The 20,694-nt window shown below is 42.1% G+C and overlaps 1 protein-coding gene across 1 annotated transcript in view; it reads right to left on the bottom strand.

Annotated features, from left to right (window-relative positions):
• Positions 1–20,694, bottom strand: part of LOC149302348 (leucine-rich repeat-containing protein 1-like) — a 69,704-nt gene that overhangs the window by 10,856 nt on the left and 38,154 nt on the right. Inside the window, exons 5-9 of the mRNA XM_089482697.1 lie at positions 12,529–12,585; positions 11,556–11,619; positions 9,155–9,229; positions 5,483–5,627; positions 3,145–3,263 (exon numbers count right to left, since the gene is read on the bottom strand). Coding sequence (XP_089338823.1) covers positions 3,145–3,263; positions 5,483–5,627; positions 9,155–9,229; positions 11,556–11,619; positions 12,529–12,585 — 460 coding nt within the window. The remainder of the gene's footprint in view (positions 1–3,144; positions 3,264–5,482; positions 5,628–9,154; positions 9,230–11,555; positions 11,620–12,528; positions 12,586–20,694) is intronic.

Here is a 20,694-nt window from a genome sequence, read left to right as displayed (position 1 = left end):
ATGTCTACTGGTCTGTTGTGAAGATGAGCAGAGAGAGAATATCACTTTTGCCGGAACTGCTCTGTCTAGCTAAAAGTTCACCCGCAGCCAATCAGATAACAGATGGCAGAACTGAAAGTTTTGCATGTAAAATTAAGTAAGTATATTAAACAGCTTAATGTTTTAATTGGGAGCTCTTCGCGGTTGACCATTCATAATGCATAATAAAGTCATTGAGTTGAAAATGCAGTTTACCTGCAAATGCCTACTTTACTGAAACTCACTGTATTATATAGAGCTTATTTAGTAACACACGTACTTCCTAAACTCGGTATGAGCTGTAATAATTATATGTTGAATTAATAACTCTACTGTTCACAGAACTAGCAACAGTGGGAGCTATACTTTGCGCGGTGGATGAGGTTTCAGTGAGAATCTGTTCATATCAGACATCGGTGTGAATTTAATTTAAAGATACCAGAGGTCAAGAAATTGTATTTGAGTTTAAGCTACCCAGCAATTCACAAGCATAAGCTGAATGAATTGTGCCTTTAATAAACCAGATGTCGTGGTCTTCAGCTAATAATCATAAGGATTCATTGTATATCTCCTACTGGTTAGTTGATGGGTCACGATAATCTTATAAACTGGATTGGTGTCCTTTTCAAAACATACAGCTTTTCAGTTTTTGCAATGCCGTGTATTAATATGGTGGGGCTGAATGATTATCATCATCGCTATGGTTAATAATAAGAGTTTCAGGTACTTTGTTAACCTTTTGCATCCATAAAGTTGTGACAAGGACCACTTTATTTCTCAATGTTACACTTGTAACAATGTTCCTCAATTCCTCCAAAATGACACATCCACTTGGCGGTTTCCAACTGTACTAAAGCCCCATCAAGCCAGCTGCTCGAAACATTTAAAATTGAAAACAGGGCAGTTAAGTTATAAAAGTGTTACTTTTAGTAGGGTAGGTGGGACAGCACCTTTTATACTGTATAGAAATCTGTGAGCTCTGTTGAGAAATGTAGGCAAGTCTTATTAACCAACCTTGACTGAAGACTAATTATTTTCTATTAGTAATAAGCCACAGCACATTTAGGACAGATCAGTAACGGGAATGCCCTTAAAAAACAGTAGCTGGCCTGCTCTCATTTAAAAGTAGGAACAGATTTCTGTCAATGCAAATTACTCTCTGGTTCCAACAAAAGCGCAGCAACGCCAGATGAAATGGCTTGCAAGTTAAGGCAGCGCTGCAGAAGAAATGTACATGACTTTTCCTATCTGACAAACATTTTGGCCTCATTTCTTTATCAATATACCCAACTGCATGGTAGGAAAGGACAAAAAACAAAAGACAAACTGAATGTTTGCTCTTTTTGTGTTGTGATTTAGCTGCGAGTCATGGGCCATTTATTCATTAATCAGGTGGCCGTATGTGCATAGTCGTGGCCAGGCCTGGACTGGGACAAAAAATAGGCCTGGGCATTTAAGCCAGAGCAGCCCATTTTTATTTATTTATTAATTTATTTATTTATTGTTAAAGCCCACCCTTTATGTTCCATCTTTGCATTTACTCACTCATTCACACAAATCATTAACACATTCATTAATGCAGTCTCACAAATCATTCAAGCAATTCATCCACACATGAATTCATTAATTGTCATACGCATTCACACAATTCATCCACACATTTATTCATTCATTCTCATACGCATTCACACTACCCCTCTATGTTCCCCCTTTTCACTATGTACCCCTCTGCCCATTCTCACTGCACCCCCCTCCCTCCCTCACCCTACTTACCTTGTTGCCGGAGCAAGCAGCAACTGCGACCGGGCCCGCGGCAGGGCCGGATTGATTTAGGGGCTGATGGAGCTGCAGCTCCAGGCCCCTACCCTATGCGGCCTCTACGGCCGCATTAACGCAGGGCCCCTTAAGCCCGCCGCAACTGCGACCGGGTCCGCCACTCTAAGGGGCCGGAAAGCCCCCACCAGGGCCAGCCTTAGGGGTCTGCGGCCGCACAGGGCTTAAATTAAAACCTCGGGGGGTTTTTTAACATCCTCCATGTTAAATAAAGTTAACAAAAACTTTATTTAACATGGAGGATGTTAAATAAAGTAAAAAAAAAACAAACCCCCGATGTTTTAACTTAAACCCTGTGCGGCCGCACACCCGTAAGGCCGGCCCTGGTGGGGGCTTCCCGGCCCCTTAGAGTGGCGGACCCAGTCGCAGTTGCCGCGGGCTTAAGGGGCAGGTGCCCCTTATGCCCTGCGTTAATGAGGCCGCATAGGCCCAGTCAGTCCGGTCCTGACTGGGCCTATTTTAAGGGCTCCATCAGCCCCTAAATTAATCCGGCCCTGCCGCGGCCCGGCCCACCGGGCAAATGCCCGGTGCGCCCGATGGCCAGTCCGGGCCTGGTCGTGGCACGGTTGCAGGGAACCCCTTGAATCGTATTAGTTTTTCACCGGAGGTTAGAGAGGAGTACAACAGGATTCTTCTCTCTTGAATTTCATAATCCATCTTGTGTATAAATTTGGTAGCTAGCGTTGACTTTTGTTACATGGGGGTTTATTCATTAAACAGTCAGTAGAAGAGTTCATTTTCTCCTGAATTGTTTCAGTATGAAACTATAGTCCTATAGGACAACATTTCTTTACACCTATCAATTCTTACTTGAAAGCAGCTTCCTTTTATATGCGTCTCATATTTCCCTACACTCTGGAGCTTTGCCTCAAAGCTACTCCAAAAATCCCCTTACCAATTATTACAATCCTCCAACTAAACCCAAACCCGTATTCAGCGGGTTTTTTTGTTGTTGTTTGTTTTTGCTTTCATGTCTTTTTCATAATCTCATATCATTAAAAAAAAATGGTCAACGGTTCTGTTTAATTGAAAAGATAGTTTAACTGCACTGAATTGACAGTTATCTTTCCACAATAACTAGGACAATGAATCAGAGGACTGACCTATTATTCATTAGTGCCCTGAAAGGACAATGTGGGAGTCGAACATTGCTTTTAGCAAGCACTAGATTTCTGTCACAGTAAATTACAGAGCCATCACAAAGGAACACAAGCCAAATGGCCGAGCACACTCTGTATACTACTATGAATACCAACACCAGGAGGGTAGCATTCCAGCACTTTATGTACTTACCAGAAGTTGGTTTTCTGTAAGAATTAGTTCAGTAAGGCTCTCACATTCTCCAATGCACTCAGTCAAATGCACAAGCCGATTCTGATCAACTTTCAGAATAGACAACTTTTTCAGTTTTCCTATGGGGGGAAAAAACAGCATGGGTTAAATAAGTTAACAATTGTATTATTAAAGTGGAAGGTTTTCTTTAGCGGCTTCCTGGGAAAAGAAGGGGAGAATCCTTTGTCTGCTTGTTTTTCCGCTGCAAAGGAGAAATTCTTGATTGGGAGATTAAGGTGGGAGTTTTATATCTACTGTTGGCCGTAAAATAATCTTTGAAACTGAATGACATGTAATTATTTACTTTCATTATTCAAAGACACAGACTAATACAGATACAGACTACATTAATTTGAACAAGTGTAAACCTCAAAGGCATTCTAGTTTTGGCTTTGACGTCTTGTACTTCTAGCTAGAACACATACATATATACCGTATTTGCTTGATTATAAGACGACCCCCCAAAATCTGAATATTAATTTAGGAAAAAAGAAAAAGCCTGAATATAAGAAGACCCTATAGGAAAAAAGTTACCAGTAAACGTTAACTCATGTAAACTACGTGAACTATTTTTTTTTTTAAATAAAAGCTATGATTGAGAAAAATATTCTGTTTTTATTTCCTTTTATTTTCCAACCTGCCCCCGAGTTACGCACATCTGCCCCCAGGCTTGCCACTCTGCCCCAGAAATGCCTTTTAACCCTCTAAATATCACTGTGCCCCATGATATGCCTTTTGACCCCCTATGTGCCACTCTGCCTCCAGAAATGCCTTATACCCCTATATGCCACTCAGGGAGGTATAAGGCATTTCAGGAGGCAGAATGGCATATAGAGGGTTAAAAGGCCCCCCATTTAAGCCCCCCCCCAAACTTACAGGTGCTTCTGATTCCCCGGTGTGTAGTCGAGGGCAGCAGGTAGACAACTTCCACTGAAACCAGAAGGAGGTGTGGTTAGCAGCGGGGGTTGTCTGCGTCGATCGCGCAGACCTTCCCTGGCTGTCAGTGAGGAGAGTTCCCCGCACCGGCTGTCACCGAATTCTCTCTGACAGTCGGGAAAGGTCTGCGTGATGGACGCAAACAACCCCCGCTACTAACCGCACCTCCTTCCGGCTGCAGCGGAAGTTGCCTATGTGAATCGCGTAGAAGTCTACACGCTGCCACGGCTACACAACGGGAGTCAGAAGCACCGGTAAGTTGGGGGGGGGGCTAAGACAGGAGGATCCAGGTCCCCTGCAGCGCTGCAGGGGATCTGGATCTTAGTCTCATAGTCAGACCTATTTGAGGTCTGATTATAAGACGACCCCGATTAGAAGACGAGGGGTCTTTATCAGAGCATTTGCGCTGAAAAAAACCTTGTCTTATAATCGAGCAAATACGGTATATATATATATTTTTTGTCCTTAATGCTAGAAATTGGAGGCTTAATGTAGTGTGGCAATAGTCATCACACTAGCGAAGCGATCATTTTATTAGTCCTGGGCACTTCTAATAAAGATTAGATCATCCAGATTTGAGGTTTTGATCTTGTAATAATAGCATTCGATTGTCTAAAATCAAAAAGTACAAAAAGGTTTGTGTGCACGCATGCAATCACATAGTTAAATGCAAACACAAGGTTTGTAAGATCTTTGTCAATCTAATTCCATTCTTCTTTATATTGGGTTATAAAACCCAAATGAAAAGATCACATTAGGTGGTTATTATTTATTTACAATGCTCATTATTTAGATAATCAGCCAGCTGGGGAATTCAGTTCATTCCCTTGTTCTATTTAAAAATAGTAGGAAATTATGATAATTTCATAAACTTAATTAACTGGCCAGATACCACTTAGCACTTGAATAGATGTATTACAGGAAGGAAACCAACTATTAAAACCATAAAATGCATTCAATAAAAACAATTAGTCACACTTAAAGGTCATTAGAGGAAAAAAAAAACATGCAGATACTTCTGAACAAATATGCAACTTTTTATACATATTGGTGGAAACTGAAAAATATATGGACACATCTTCCAACCACATAATCGACCAGCCACCTGATATTGTTTTAGTGACATATCTCGATCTGACGTATGAAACAGAAAATATTGAAATTTTCATAATTCATTGGGTTTTCTTTATGTTGAATGAAACATTTTTTTTTTTTTACCGACAATGGAATTACTACAAAACAATGTATTACAGAAAAGCTTGCGTTTTAAAAGGAAGCTATGTTTATCTTTAAAAGGGGAAATACCTAAAAAGTGTTCTTCAGAAAAAAAAAATGAATTAAAAACAATGTAAGTAAACCTCACCAATGCCATCAGGTAAAACTTCAATTAAATTCTGTGATACAAGCAGATATGTCAACGAAGTCAGTCCGCTGATCTCTTCGGGAAGTCTTTCCATCTTGTTCTCCGACACATCCAAACAGAGCAGGTTTTTCAGGTTTCCAATTTCCTGCACCACAATGAGCAAAACAAAACATGTCTAGACAAGCACATTGGGCATAGATCCACCATAGACAATACATACTCCAAGACCAATACAGGGCTTTTGAAAAAAACAAACCAATAATTAAAAATTATGTTTAAAGTACATACAACAGTGGGATTTCAAAAAAAAAAAAAGAAAAAAAGATACAGGTCATACGGAAACCCTGCGTGCAAGATGTATATCTTACTGTTGGCTCAGAATTCATCCAGTGCAAGGATGCTGCATCGTCTACCCCACTTTATTAACTTTTGTGTCGGTACACGTTTCCTCGTCTCACATGATACGAATAACCTATGCTCACGTGAGGAAATTTTAAATATACCTATGACCATTTCTCAGCATGAGCCCTAATGCACAATATTCTTAAGAGTACGTGTTCATAAAATAATCCATGGAATCCTAATAGCATCAGCAACAAGTGGCATGTATTTCCATACAATAACATGCCTGCATAAATACATTTATCTGGTAGAAAGTGGGTCTGAATTTTTCTTTTATACAACTTACTATTCTCCTGTTTTTGCCAATTTCATTTTAACTCAAAGCACAAACATGTCTTCTATACACACACTTTAATTCAACAGTGAAAAATGGTGTCACAAATGGTGTCACAAGTGTTGATTATCTCAACCCATACATACAAACGTACAAGTTCATTGCATATAAGAACCATTCGGCTCTTCTTGTCTACCCATTTTTCCCCAACATCTTAATCAGTCCAGTGTCTGGTCTTAGATTGAGGATAGCTTTATGCCTTCCCCATTTATGTATAAACTCTCTTTCTGTTTTAGCATTTCTGATGGGAATCTGTACACTTGCCTCCCAGCCTCTCAGTGGGAAGTAACACGGAGTCTAAGGCGAATCTGTCAACCAACTGGCACCACAAACTTTTGTTTAACAACATCAGTACGGCGAACTAAACCGAAAGGTAGGAGTGCCATGTTTACATTGTGTGGGCACAAAATCTCCCGCAAACATTCCATTCATGATGTGTCAGACTCACATTATCATCCAAGCATGAAAAGGCAATTACAGAAAAATAACAAAACACAAAAAAGTGAGAAACAAGAGGTTCCAATTGTCAGGATTCCACCCTACTAGCCCGGACCATGGATGATGTATTGTGCTGTAGTCCTGCTGCTACCACTAGTGGCCACCCTCCCCCTCCCTCTGGAGTGCTCAGGATCAGATTACCAGGTAAACTGAGTCTGATCACCTGAGTAGAACCTGCCTTTATTAACCTGCCATGCCCTTTAGTCAGGGCCTTTGCATTGGAGTGTTTAGACCGCTCTGTTTTGGCCTTGAACCTGTACCTAGACTACCTGCCTGTACCTGCATTCCTGCCGCCTGCCCTGCCAGTGGGCTTCCTGCCGTCAGCCCTGCCAGTGGGCCTCCGTACCCGTCTGCCCTGCCAGTGGGCTTCCTGCCGTCAGCCGGGGGGGGACTCCCGGCAAGGGAGATTGTTAAAGCACATCGTGCAGACGCGCCTTCAGCGGAGGTTGTTTATGCTCGCCAGTGAACGTCTGCACGATGTACGTTAATCTTCCTTGCCGGCACTTCCCACGGCGAAAGTGCCGGCACCGGAAGTTGAATACGCGTTATGCGTAGATGTCCCCCCGCAAGACCCCGTGGAGTCTGCACCGGTAAGTCTGGCAGGGGGGGGACACATCTTGGGGACAGATTGGCAGCATATCTCGGGGGGGGGTAAAGTGGCAGCATATCTCGGGGCAGAGTGGCAGAATTTTTTTCTTTAAAAAAGCACCTAACTTTTAGGGTGCGGCCTATACTCGAGCCAATACGGTATATAGACTATGACTATTATTATAAGACTAGGAACCAGGTATGCCTCAGTGTTAATCACTTGTGCACAGTAAGTGGAATTATCCACATGAAGCACTTAAAAACAGCCATTTGGGATTATTCCACCTGTTTTGAGGTTAATCATCACAAATCTACCTAGCTGTTGTGTTTGACCTTTAGCACAAAACTCCAGAATGGAATACATTATAAAGAGACAGCAGTGCCAAAGAGTTTGGTAATTAGATTTTGTGCTACTGGCTTGAAAATAATCAATGAGAGCAGAGTGAATTACGTCCTCCTTTCAATGATATTAGGATGCAGGTTTATGAGAACACAGCCCATCATGATTAGGTGCATCTTATTCTATTTCAAGGTCTGTTATCCATGGAAAAATGAATTACAGCACATGTGAAGAACCACAAAAACAGTAAAGTGATACAGGAATTACAATGTGTTAGATAAAACACTTTATGCTCTTCAATCTCAGACAAATGCAGAATTGAACCAAAAACAAAATGCTAGAATCTTTATTACATTGCTCACATGGATAACAAAGTGGCCTTTTGAGCAACCTTAAAATGTTTTTTCCCCCCTAAAGGTTACGCCGATATATATAAAATTGCAGGAATTGAAAGGTCAGGAACTTTGCAGGTAGCTTCCACAAAAACAAAGGCGATATTGAGCTTTTTAATACTAGATTACCTAGATATCTCTATAAAAGGAAAATATTTGACAATAACATTTACTCATAGTAAGTAGTATGGATATAATTATTCAAAGTGAATGCTTTTAATGTCAAATATATAACAGCCAGATGCACAGGTAAATAATGAGATTCAAATTATTTTTATCTTAAAAAATATATATAAAAAAAAGCCTGGACAGTTACCATCTTAAAATTAGGGAATGTATTGTGGTTTCAGATATTCCCACTTTTGGTTTTACCTAGGGCAGTAATCCTAAAGACTACCAGCACCACGTTGTGTAAACAAAATCCCAATCCTTTCCATTCGCACGTACATTTTCTGTATCTTTTTTGTATTCCGCTTTCCTCTTCAAACATACTCTCACTGACTGGGCATCTGCGATGTGTCATGATTCAGGAAGGATACCAAACACACTGCACAGTATATTGTGGATTCCCCAGACACCTTCTCATAACCTTGCATGGCCTTTTGTTTCCTCCTCATTTTTAATGTTATCCCTAACTAATGCTAACGCCCTCTTGTAATGGAAACATGTTTTATCACCTATTTGCTTTGTAATGCAAGGAAATTTAGATTTTTTGTTCTTGTATTGTTCACACCTACAAAGAAAACAATATCAATGGCCTGGGCATAAGCAAGCCCCACGAAAGAGCATCACTCATACAAAAATGCAGTTATAATGTTTATTACCAAATTGTATGATTATGGATTACAAAACTTTAAAACCTTGCTTGTTTAATTATACAAAACCATAAGACAAACGGTCTAGAGAATGCATATGCATATTAATTACATACACACTGACGATCCTTTGAACATGTTGCTAAATCAATATATTTTCAGAATGCTAGCTAACAAACTGGTGCCCAATGCAAACAGTTTAATTACTCATTATCCTGAAAATATTATTTAAACAACAGAGCAAGATCATGCATCCAATTATCATATCCACAGAGTAAATGCGTTCACAGTGTTGTTACATACCAGAGGTAGATCAGCAAGTTGATTCCCATCTAACCAGAGGTCCTTCAGCTTATGCAATGACCCGACCGATTCTGGCTGTAACAAAAATGAAATGATTGCAAGGTTCATGGATACATTTTACAGATGAATAGTTGCACAAACTTTTAGATAGTTGTATCAGAATAACAGCAGGCTGCTGCCATCCCATAGGACTTAAGGGGGGGGAGGGGGAATGAAAGGCTCAGTTCAAGTATTCAAGTTTATCTCCCAGCATTTTCCACAAGAAACTTTGTTTCTGTAGAGTAGCTTGTGATCCATGAAGTACATCTCAACCAAAGGAATCTAGTTTTGTATATATATTTGTTGGAGGTAGCACACACTATAATAAAGCAATCAAATCATACTGCATGCTTTAAGAAGGGAATTAAAATTACTTATGTATATAAATGAGTGGAGAAGAAATCTTATACTTTATCAGTCATACCTCAATGATGTGCAGGCTCTCTAACAATGCCCGAGGTTTCCATTCTGGTGTGCAAACTTAGTGACCTCTTAATCAGAAATATTATCTCACTATTGAAAGTCAAAGGCTCTTCCATTGACACGTCAAACCTGTTAATTTGACTTAGGCTGACGGTAAAAAGCCATGCTAAGTTTTAATAAATCTTAAATAATGCCATGTATTAGTGCAGTGTCCATTTTATTACTTTCATTTAATCACAATGGATTATCCCAAACTCTTGTACTTGTTTATATGGGAGGAGGAACATAAGGCATGTGTGAGTTTTGAAGAAGATGCCTACGTTAAAGTAAGCACTTTATACTTTGTTTAAATGTTGTATGAACCTATCCCAGGGTGTGTTGCACAGCAAAATTAACAAGTATGCTTTTGATAACACCTATGATTCAGACACCTTCACAAGGAACTTATCAAGTCAGGTCGGTCAATAATAAAATTACAGGTTAACACCCCTAAGCACGAAAGTACGAGCTTTAGTAAGCAAGTTATATGTCCTATATGTAGTTTAAAAATCTCTCCAAGTGATATTGCTTAAGGCCTGAATGAGAGCCTTGTAAAAATACTACTGTTTTTTTATCACATTATGACTAGTAAGCGCATAAAGTCATTATTCTGAACTTGGTTCTCCGAGAACCCTGTGCACATTGCAAAGTAAAGTTATTTCTCCTTTCCGAGTGGATCCCAAACCATCTGTGGTATTGGGCCATAGTTATATCTTGCAGCGTAAGGGGTCTTATGAGTCCACTAACGTTGGCAATCGAGTGGTGGAAGAAGGCATCTATACCGCAACACAGCACAGATCTCTATTCCCATGTTTCTTCTCAGGGTTCACATACTTGCAAACATAATGTAGTTAGTTTTGAATTGATATCCTTGCACGCAGACTCTCTACTATTAAGCGGACCGAGGAGGGGGTAAGGATGAGAGGAATCCCTACTGTTGGAGGCAGGTGTAGAAGCCATATGTAACTGTGGAGCTGACCGCAGCTTGGAAACTGTAGTCACCCTAGGGCTACTAGAATAGTTATGGATCATGTGTTTTGACCGCTATTAACCAGGCCCAAATCTGACAAACTGTTGCCCTAGGAAATCAGGCCGGTTTAGGATTATAGGTATTCCACAAAGCAGGTGCAGAGCAAAAATGCTACATAGCTTCATGACCAGGAAGCTAACAAAAAACATTCTCCTTGTATCAATATAGCTTAAAATAAACCTAGCAAATGTATAGATCATGCAAATAGTTTCCAGATTCCATAAATAAGCTAACAAAGGCATTAAACATGGTAAAAGTCACTGGTGTCATTTAAGATATCTTTAGTGGAAACAATATTATAGTTTGGTATGGCTTTGTAAATCTTTGACAAACTGACTTCCAAGGCATTTAAGAATAAATGAACAAAAACATTTAAATGAGATAGATGTATCCTGTTCAGATTGTGTGGCCACTGCATACTGCGATAAACAGGCTATGTGCTTTGAAAAAACATCTGCGTGCATTAAAATTATGCAATAAAACAAGGAGTAGATAGCTAAAAAACATTTTTTAACCGACTACTGAGAGCAAAAACGTTAATCTGTTTAATACGTTCGTTTGAGTAGCCTGAAGTATGTTACAAATTAAACTGTACCTGCTCGAAGGAGTGCAGTAATTTTAGAGAAATAGATATGTCGCCTAGGCACGTCAGGATATGGAATCTCATTCAATTTTTGTCAAGCCATGCATTTAATTGCAGAATAAATATTAGAGAGACGAAAAGATACTGTTTGAAGTATTACAGGACTGTTGTAGTCTGAGAGAACAGAGAGCACTTGGCATACAAAAAGTGCTTAACCTGGTGAGTGCAAGAGAGGTGATCAAGGGCCTTTGTCTCCTTAACTCTCAAGAGAGTTAATGTTTTCTTACCAAGTTATAAATTTCGTTGTTTCCTAAATCAAGCTCTTCTAGCCTATGTAGCTGTGCAAGCGATCTGTCAATCAAGAACAAGGTGTTAAGAGTTATGGTCAGTGTCTTACAAGCAGTTCCAAACATCTAGAATGACATTAGAGAGATGTCTGAAAAACACAGATTTATGCCTTCTTAGTGTGAGAACATCACGGCGCAAACAATTTTCCTTAAGCACGCCTTAGTTAAAGGCAAGAAACTTTCATTGTAGATAGAGTGTACCCTGTCTTTGATCATATCTCATTTGTACTTTAAGATTTAGGCAGACGGATCAAGCCAACAAAGTTTACAACTTTGACATATTGGTTATTTTGTTAAAATGCTCTGGTCATCATAAAATAAATTAAGCTTCTGTAAAACTATCAAAAGAGGTATTTTACGTTAAATCTGATCAGATTTAACCATTATCGTTATGTGCTCAAATGGGGTTTAATGGTTCAAAATGCATGACCAATATTTGTCATAACCCAGCCCGTTATACGTGTCACTAATTTCATTAATCAGTCTAAGTAATCCTCTGAAAACTTGACACACACAGCTAAACCCATATTATAGCTAGTGATGGCACAGAAAACAGCAGCATTTAAGAGACAATTAGCTGTAATGTATTTTATGGCTTGTACAGACTACACATTGCGCTTAAGGATACTTCCAACTGCATTAGGAGAGTTGTAATGCTTAAATGATTTATGAGTTGATAAATTCTTCTAACAGTGACACGAACACTAACTACTTAATGCATGGTAACACACTTTTTATTAATAAGCCTTGATGGAATGGTAACTGTATTACAGAATAAAGTGACTCTTCCAATTCCCATTAAGGTTACAGCAATTTATTTCAGAAATTCCATCCAGGCATAAGTCTCCTCACCGAGGTTAGAACCAGAAAGCATTTACCCCCCCCCCCAACATCTGTACAATCAGTAACTCACTCTGGCAAATACGTCAATAAATTTTCTCGTAACTCCAGGGAAACCAGGTTTGTTAAGCTGAAAAATAAGAAATACAAAAACGGTAAGCAACTTGAGTGTTATCTACATTTTAGTCAAGGCAAGCAACCTGCGTTAATTAAGCGTTTTTAAAACTATAACCAACAAGACTTCATTTAAGGAACGCCAGTTATTCATTTTGATGTACTACAAAAGCTTGCAAAACAAATTCAGTTTCATGGCTTTTACTTTATACTTGGTGCACTAACAGCATATTCTTGATGATACTCTCTGATCTGCGTGTTAGGAATGATTTAATTAGATTACATGAAATCATTCCTTGTTACATTAGAACTGTACCTCCCATACCACATAGGTCTTGAAAGCAATCAGTTAGATCAATGGTGTCAAATGCAGCTGATCGATCTAGAATAAGTAGTATTGAGTAATCACCCTCGTCTTTTGCCACCAAGAGATCATTTAGAACATGAACCAGGGCTGTTTCAGTGCTGTGACATTTTCTGAAGCCTGAATGGAAAGTATCAAAGGTGTTAATTCAACTTGAGGCCCATCTCTCAAGAAATAACACACATTATTTTCAATTATTTTCCCAGAAAAGGGAGGCTGGAGACAGGCTTAAAGCTCAATATGCAGTCTACGGAATGCTTTTTGAGAAGAGGTCTCACCCACTGCTTCTTTCAAAATTCTAGATTGCAAAGAACACGGGACTATTTTTGTAATGACTGGGCCAGTTGTATCTGTGCATGTTGAAACAAGATGTGTAGGTGCAGGATCTAAGTCACAGGTAGTTGGCTTCAGGCTTTGTGTAATTGAGATGATTTCTTCCATGCCTAAGATGTCAAAACTCGTCCACAAGGCAGGGTAATTTGGACACCTGCTCCTGAGTCTTCTTGGCTGTCTTCTTGCAATGGAGGCTATCTTATCAGAGAAGACGGCTGCAAAATATTCACATTTAGACTGTGAAAGGTTTGTGGGGGTATGCAACCAAGATGGCTTGCAGAGCCTTTCCACTGTGTGAAGTAGCTGGACCTGTCTGCTGTATGCAAGGTTGATATCACAAGAGGAATGTTGATTTTTTTTCTTAATTATTGTGAGTTGGTAATTGGTGATGTGCTTGATTAAGGTAAGTTTGTCATCCAAATTATTGTTTGGTTTTTTTTATGGGATTTTCTTTCAAGCTTACCACTAATGGGCAATTACATTTTATTGTCTCTTATGAAATATATCAGGACGCAAATCTGCCACACAGCTACAGCGAACAAAGACAGCTGTAAGCGCTACTAAATAATGCCAGTACTTTCCTGTTATCTGGAGCCAATACATTTCTTTGAATATGTAAATTGGTTTGTTTTTTTTGAATATATGTTTTGGCAGTTTTTTTTAATGTGTAAATACATTTTTGTACATAATGAGAATGGACATCTTCACTCTACCTCATATTGAAGAAGCAGTGGCGTTCTTACAAGAAAAAGGTGTACTGACACATGGGCTACTGTGTCAAAATGGTCTTAAAATGAAGCTCTACTTTGGCTCGAGTATTTTCATGGATTGTAGAAAGTCTACTTGTTGGAAGAAGGTCAACATACGCACCGGAAATTAGTTCACGCATAGTTGTTTACCCTTTGTGACAGTTATTCGTTTTAGGGCTTAAACAACGAATCGATAAAATCGATAATAATCGATAACGGAAATCGTCGACGATTTCCGTTATCGATTAATCGAGTGATCGATTCGTTGTTGGAGCACTCGGCTCCTTTTACTTACCTCCGCGAGCGTTCCCCGCTTCCGCTACACGCTCTGCACTCTCCGCCTTCTTTTAGTTGCGTGACGGATGTGACGCGTTCCGGAGGTAAGTATTCTTTATGTCTGTGCGAATCGCTCTGTGCGAGTGGCTCCGTTCGCACAGAGCGGTTCGCTCTGTGCGAGTGGCTCCGTTCTGAACCGCTCTGTGCGAGTGGCTCCATTCGCACAGAGCGATTCGCGGGGGTGGGGGTGGGGTTTCAGGGGATGCAGGGCAGAGTGGGGGGGCAGGAGACTGGGTGCAGGGCAGAGTGGGTGGAGGGTGTGAGTGTGGGGGCAGGGTGTGAGTGTGGGGGCAGGGCAGAATGTGGGGGCAGGGCTGGGTGCAGGGCAGAGTTGGAGACTGGCTGCAGGGGCACAGTGCAAAGTGCTGGGTGCACAGTGCCAGGGCTGGGTGCAAAGTTCTGGGTGCTGGGTGCAAAGTTCTGGGTGCAAAGTGCCGGGTGCAAAGTGCCGGGTGCAAAGTGCCGGGTGCAAAGTGCCGGGTGCAAAGTGCCGGGTGCTGGGTGCAAAGTGCCGGGTGCAAAGTGCCGGGTGCTGGGTGCAAAGTGCCGGGTGCAAAGTGCCAGGGCTGGGGGCAAAGTGCCGGGGGCAAAGTGCTGGGTGCAAAGTGCCAGGGCTGGGTGCAAAGTGCTGAGTGCTGGGTGCAAAGTGCTGAGTGCTGGGTGCAAAGTGCTGAGTGCTGGGTGCAAAGTGCTGGGTGCAAAGTGCCAGGGCTGGGTGCAAAGTGCCAGGGCTGGGTGCAAAGTGCCGGGGGCAAAGTGCTGGGTGCAAAGTGCCAGTGCTGAGTGCAAAGTGCTGAGTGCTGGGGCAAAGTTTCTTGAACAGTAATAGTCCACCTCTTTTCAGATTGTTTGGGGTTATTTTGTTTCATAAATATTGTGTTTGGGTTTTTGTACTTTGAAAATATTGTTTTTTTATTACATCATAACAAAATAAGAATGTTAATGTAAATTTTAAGTTGTTTTTTAACATCCAGTTCATTAAATTATTTTAAATAAACAAAAAATTTGCATATTGTTTTTTTTTTATCCGATTAATCGAAAAAATTATCGGCCAACTAATCGATTATTAAAATAATCGTTAGTTGCAGCCCTAATTCGTTTATTCTATTGCTGGGCCAAGTAACTGATGTCAAGTGGTGACAGGATGAATTGGGCATGAATAAGAACACAACCGTCGACTGGAACAACTACATTTGTCGCAAGTGCTTCTTGGTCGAAGCAGCCAATCCCAGTACAGGGACTTTACCTTAATGACAGTAATTCTTTAAAATACTGAAACGGACTATATAATTTACTTTACTGTTATCTTTTATTTATATAGCGCCAACAATTTATGCAGCACTTTTTGGATAGTTGGTGTGCCAACAAGACTTTATCCATCCACACACAGGGATTGGCTAAATGGTGCAACAAAGAACACAGAGGAACTGCACGTCTTAATTTGGAGTCATATTTGGCCAAATTTGGAGGCAGCACGTGGTACAGGAGGATGTATTTGAGTTACTGCTGGAAGCAATGAAAGTTGTTTGGCCTCCGAAATCCCAATTATAATTGTTATAGTGTGTCTATTGTTGGATACATAATAGGAAAGTACCATAATTTCATGTCTTGCTGTATAAAGATTATACAAAATGTTGGGACTTGTTCTATGCTCTTGACTAGTCAGTAATGCCTTGCCATAAATTTGTATTGCATGCTCCGGCTGTATTTACTTGTATTTTTTGACTCATAACTCAAACTCAATAAATAAAAAAATACCCTTCCACATTGTATTACAGTGTTCAATATTTTGTCAGTATAGGTCCCTATGTGTGAACATAAAGGATTAGCATAATGTTAGTGAGTGTGAGGTAGGTATAAATGTAAATATTGATTTGAGCATTTTTTTTTGTAGATACAGCACTTTTCTCTTTCAGCATATAGAAAAGTCAAGCATCAACACCATTCCTTTTACTCCAATTTATTGAAAGACTTCCACAACAAACTACAGTAAGAGGAATTATGTTCCCCATGTATAAAGGCAGCGTGTGCTCTGCACACAGCACGACAGAGCAGCAAATCTGCAATGTCTCTCTAAACGCACTAAATTAAGGTCTACCCCCTGCAGTACGAATGATTAGGCACATATTGCTGCCCTATATCTACCAGTTTATGTTAAACTGAGGTTTATTTGTAGCTTTTCTACTAAGCAGATACACCATTTACTCCATTTTGTATTTATTTTGCACAGCAAAGGACAAAATTGCTAGGCTGCAAAGTTTAGCAGATTCTAGTTGGGTGGTGACATCATTGAACTAAGGTTCTGGGTATAGTGGCCTACATAAGCCTTTATATAATTAAATTTAATAGTCATAAGTTATATACGATTATTAAATATATTTTATATATTAATACAGGGCTCGACAAATCCCAGGCGCCAGGTTGCCATGGCGACTGATAATTTTGTCCTGGCGCCTAGGTGTTTGTGAGCCAAACCGGTGGCCAAAACACACATTCGGCAAATTGCCGAAATAAAAAAAAACAAAAAACGGCCGAAAATAATGCCCACAGGGGCCGCACTGCTTAGCTGTGCGTTGCTCTTAATGTGCAAGCAGCGTCTCTTGTGCCGGAGTGGCCACAGGAAGCAGGAAACCAGAGGAGTCACATGACTGCTCTGTTCCTCCTCCCAGTGGGCGGGACAAGAGAAATTCATGCAGAAAGAGAGATAGAAGCAGCAGGGCCCCTATGGAAGTCTGCGTGTGAGAGATCTGCAGTGCAGGTAGGGGGGTGAAGGAGGGTGTATGAATGAGTGTGTGTGATAGCATGGTTATGTAAGTGGGGGGAGGAGCATGGCACAGGGGGCTCTAAGTGATGTGCAGCATCAATACACAAGGGAGGGGCAGCAAGCCAGGTTTCAGCATGTACTCCTATCATGCCAAGTCAGCCAGTACATGCTGGAACCTGGGTGTGTCTGGGCAGGACTGTGATTGGTGTTAATCAATAATTCGAGACTGAGTGCTGGGGCAAAGTGTGAGACTGAGTGCTGGGGCAAAGTGTGAGACTGAGTGCTGGGGCAAAGTGTGAGACTGAGTGCTGGGGCAAAGTGTGAGACTGAGTGCTGGGGCAAAGTGTGAGACTGAGTGCTGGGGCAAAGTGTGAGACTGAGTGCTGGGGCAAAGTGTGAGACTGAGTGCTGGGGCAAAGTGTGAGACTGAGTGCTGGGGCAAAGTGTGAGACTGAGTGCTGGGGCAAAGTGTGAGACTGAGTGCTGGGGCAAAGTGTGAGACTGAGTGCTGGGGCAAAGTGTGAGACTGAGTGCTGGGGCAAAGTGTGAGACTGAGTGCTGGGGCAAAGTGTGAGACTGAGTGCTGGGGCAAAGTGTGAGACTGAGTGCTGGGGCAAAGTGTGAGACTGAGTGCTGGGGCAAAGTGTGAGACTGAGTGCTGGGGCAAAGTGTGAGACTGAGTGCTGGGGCAAAGTGTGAGACTGAGTGCTGGGGCAAAGTGTGAGACTGAGTGCTGGGGCAAAGTGTGAGACTGAGTGCTGGGGCAAAGTGTGAGACTGAGTGCTGGGGCAAAGTGTGAGACTGAGTGCTGGGGCAAAGTGTGAGACTGAGTGCTGGGGCAAAGTGTGAGACTGAGTGCTGGGGCAAAGTGTGAGACTGAGTGCTGGGGCAAAGTGTGAGACTGAGTGCTGGGGCAAAGTGTGAGACTGAGGGCTGGGGCAAAGTGTGAGACTGAGGGCTGGGGCAAAGTGTGAGACTGAGGGCTGGGGCAAAGTGTGAGACTGAGGGCTGGGGCAAAGTGTGAGACTGAGGGCTGGGGCAAAGTGTGAGACTGAGGGCTGGGGCAAAGTGTGAGACTGAGGGCTGGGGCAAAGTGTGAGACTGAGGGCTGGGGCAAAGTGTGAGACTGAGGGCTGGGGCAAAGTGTGAGACTGAGTGCTGGGGCAAAGTGTGAGACTGAGTGCTGGGGCAAAGTGTGAGACTGAGTGCTGGGGCAAAGTGTGAGACTGAGTGCTGGGGCAAAGTGTGAGACTGAGTGCTGGGGCAAAGTGTGAGACTGAGTGCTGGGGCAAAGTGTGAGACTGAGTGCTGGGGCAAAGTGTGAGACTGAGTGCTGGGGCAAAGTGTGAGACTGAGTGCTGGGGCAAAGTGTGAGACTGAGTGCTGGGGCAAAGTGCAGGGGCAAAGTGCAGGGGCAAAGTGCAGGGGCAAAGTGCAGGGGCAAAGTGCAGGGGCAAAGTGCAGGGGCAAAGTGCAGGGGCAAAGTGCAGGGGCAAAGTGCAGGGGCAAAGTGCAGGGGCAAAGTGCAGGGGCAAAGTGCGGGTGCAGGGGCAAAAAAAGTCCTGGCTCCTAACTTTTTTAGCTGGCTCCTAGATTTATAACAAATTTGTCAAGCCCTGTATTAATATATATTAAAAATCTTTTTTAAATGCATCCAAAATTAAGGGTGTAGCTTGTAATCAGAGCCAATCTATATCTACACAAATATATAATCAAATGTGCACATTCCAGATAATTCATTCTAATACCTATATACTTCTTTTTGTTCATGTTACTAGTTTAGAAAACTGTATATTCCAGATTAATGCACCCTAGCTTTATTTTTCAGACCTTTGTCTAAAGCTTTGTGTCCTCTTATTGCATATTTTGACTAGAGATGCCATCCCGCTGCCACATTTAATTTGAAATTGAAGTGTTGTTCAAAGACATTCCTGATTACCACTCCCCTTCTCATCTCATCTCATTCATAATGAATACAGGAATGAAAGGTACCGAAGCATATAAGAACCAGTTGGTTCCTGATGTAAAGACTACGGTCATAATCAGTCCTTGGTCTTGTCTTAGACTCAGGATAGCCATATGTCTAAATCCCCTTGCAGTATTAGCCTCTACCAATTCTACTGGAGGCTACCTGAGTGTTACGTGCAGCTCAAACCCCCTGCACCCCTGTAGTAAACAGGGAATACCAATGCTTTAAATCCTTCTAAACAACTATTCAACACAAACTATAGCTGCCTTTTTTCTTAATAAATAAACTTTGGAGACATTACAACGCCAGGCAAAAGAAGTATTGCTATGTTTTATTTTATCCTTAATTTAAAACTGAAGATAGAAAAAAAAATTTATTACTGTGACAGACAGTCTCCCATGAGAAGATAACATGGCATTTTGCCTAGAATAGCAACACGATGGTGACAGCTACACAATTGACTGTCCAGCCATTACAACACTGTTTGAAGGCTAGGTCAGGTTTCATGGTTTATATCTCCTGTGATATCAGACAGTAATTTGAAAAACATAGCTGTCTGACAAACAGTATTGCAACCATATGGGTTTATCTGGGGTGAATTTTAGGGCTGAAACAACTAATCGATAGTGAAAATCGTTGTCAACGATTTTCATTATCGATTAGTCGAATCGATTTTTATCGATTTTATCCTTATATAATCTGACCTCAAACAGAGATCGGATTATAACACTAGAATCCAGATCCCCCACAACGCTGCAGGGGACCTGGATTCCCCTCACTGTCGGCCGGTCTCTCACTTCCGTCTCTCTCCCCCCTCCCATACACCCCTCTGACTCCTCCCCCTCCCATACACTGCTCTGCCTCTCTCCCGACTCCCTGGTATTTTGTGAACCTCCGTTGCTGACAGGCACTTTCACTACAGCTTCATAGAAGCCTCAGCGTAAGTGAAGGGCAGTAACGGTGGCTGTCTGTGCGCATCGTGCAGACCCCCACCAGCTGACAGAGAATCGAGGTCTCCTGCAGAGGATCATCCTCTCGGTCAGCTGGTGGGGGTCTGCATCACACAGACAGCCTCCGTTACTGCCCTTCACTTACACTGCAGCTTCATAGAAGCCTCAGCGTAAGTGCATGTCAGCAACGGAGGTTCACAAAATACCAGGGAGAGAGGTAGAGTGGTGTATGGGAGGGGAGAGGAGTCAGAGGGGTGTATGGGAGCCACCCTCCCATACACCACTCTGGCTCCTCCCGCTCCCATACACCACTCTGCCTCTCTACCCAGCTCCCTTGTGTACCTCCGTTGCTGACAGGAGGCAGAGTGGAGTATGGGAGGGGGGAGGAGTATGGGAGGGGGGAGGAGGCAGAGTGGAGTATGGGAGGGGGGAGGAGGCAGAGTGGAGTATGGGAGGGGGGTAGGCAAAGTGGTGTATGGGAGGGGGGGAGGAGGCAAAGTGGTGTATGGGAGGGGGGGAGGAGGCAAAGTGGTGTATGGGAGGGGGGGAGGAGGCAAAGTGGTGTATGGGAGGGGGGAGGAGGCAAAGTGGTGTATGGGAGGGGGGAGGAGGCAAAGTGGAGTATGGGAGGGGGGAGGAGGCAAAGTGGAGTATGGGAGG

Source organism: Sceloporus occidentalis, unplaced genomic scaffold (assembly GCF_023333645.1).
Source record: "Sceloporus occidentalis isolate IW3139 unplaced genomic scaffold, rSceOcc1.0.p SCAF_19, whole genome shotgun sequence".
NCBI lineage: Eukaryota > Metazoa > Chordata > Lepidosauria > Squamata > Phrynosomatidae > Sceloporus > Sceloporus occidentalis.
This window is presented reverse-complemented; position numbering and strand designations above follow the sequence as displayed.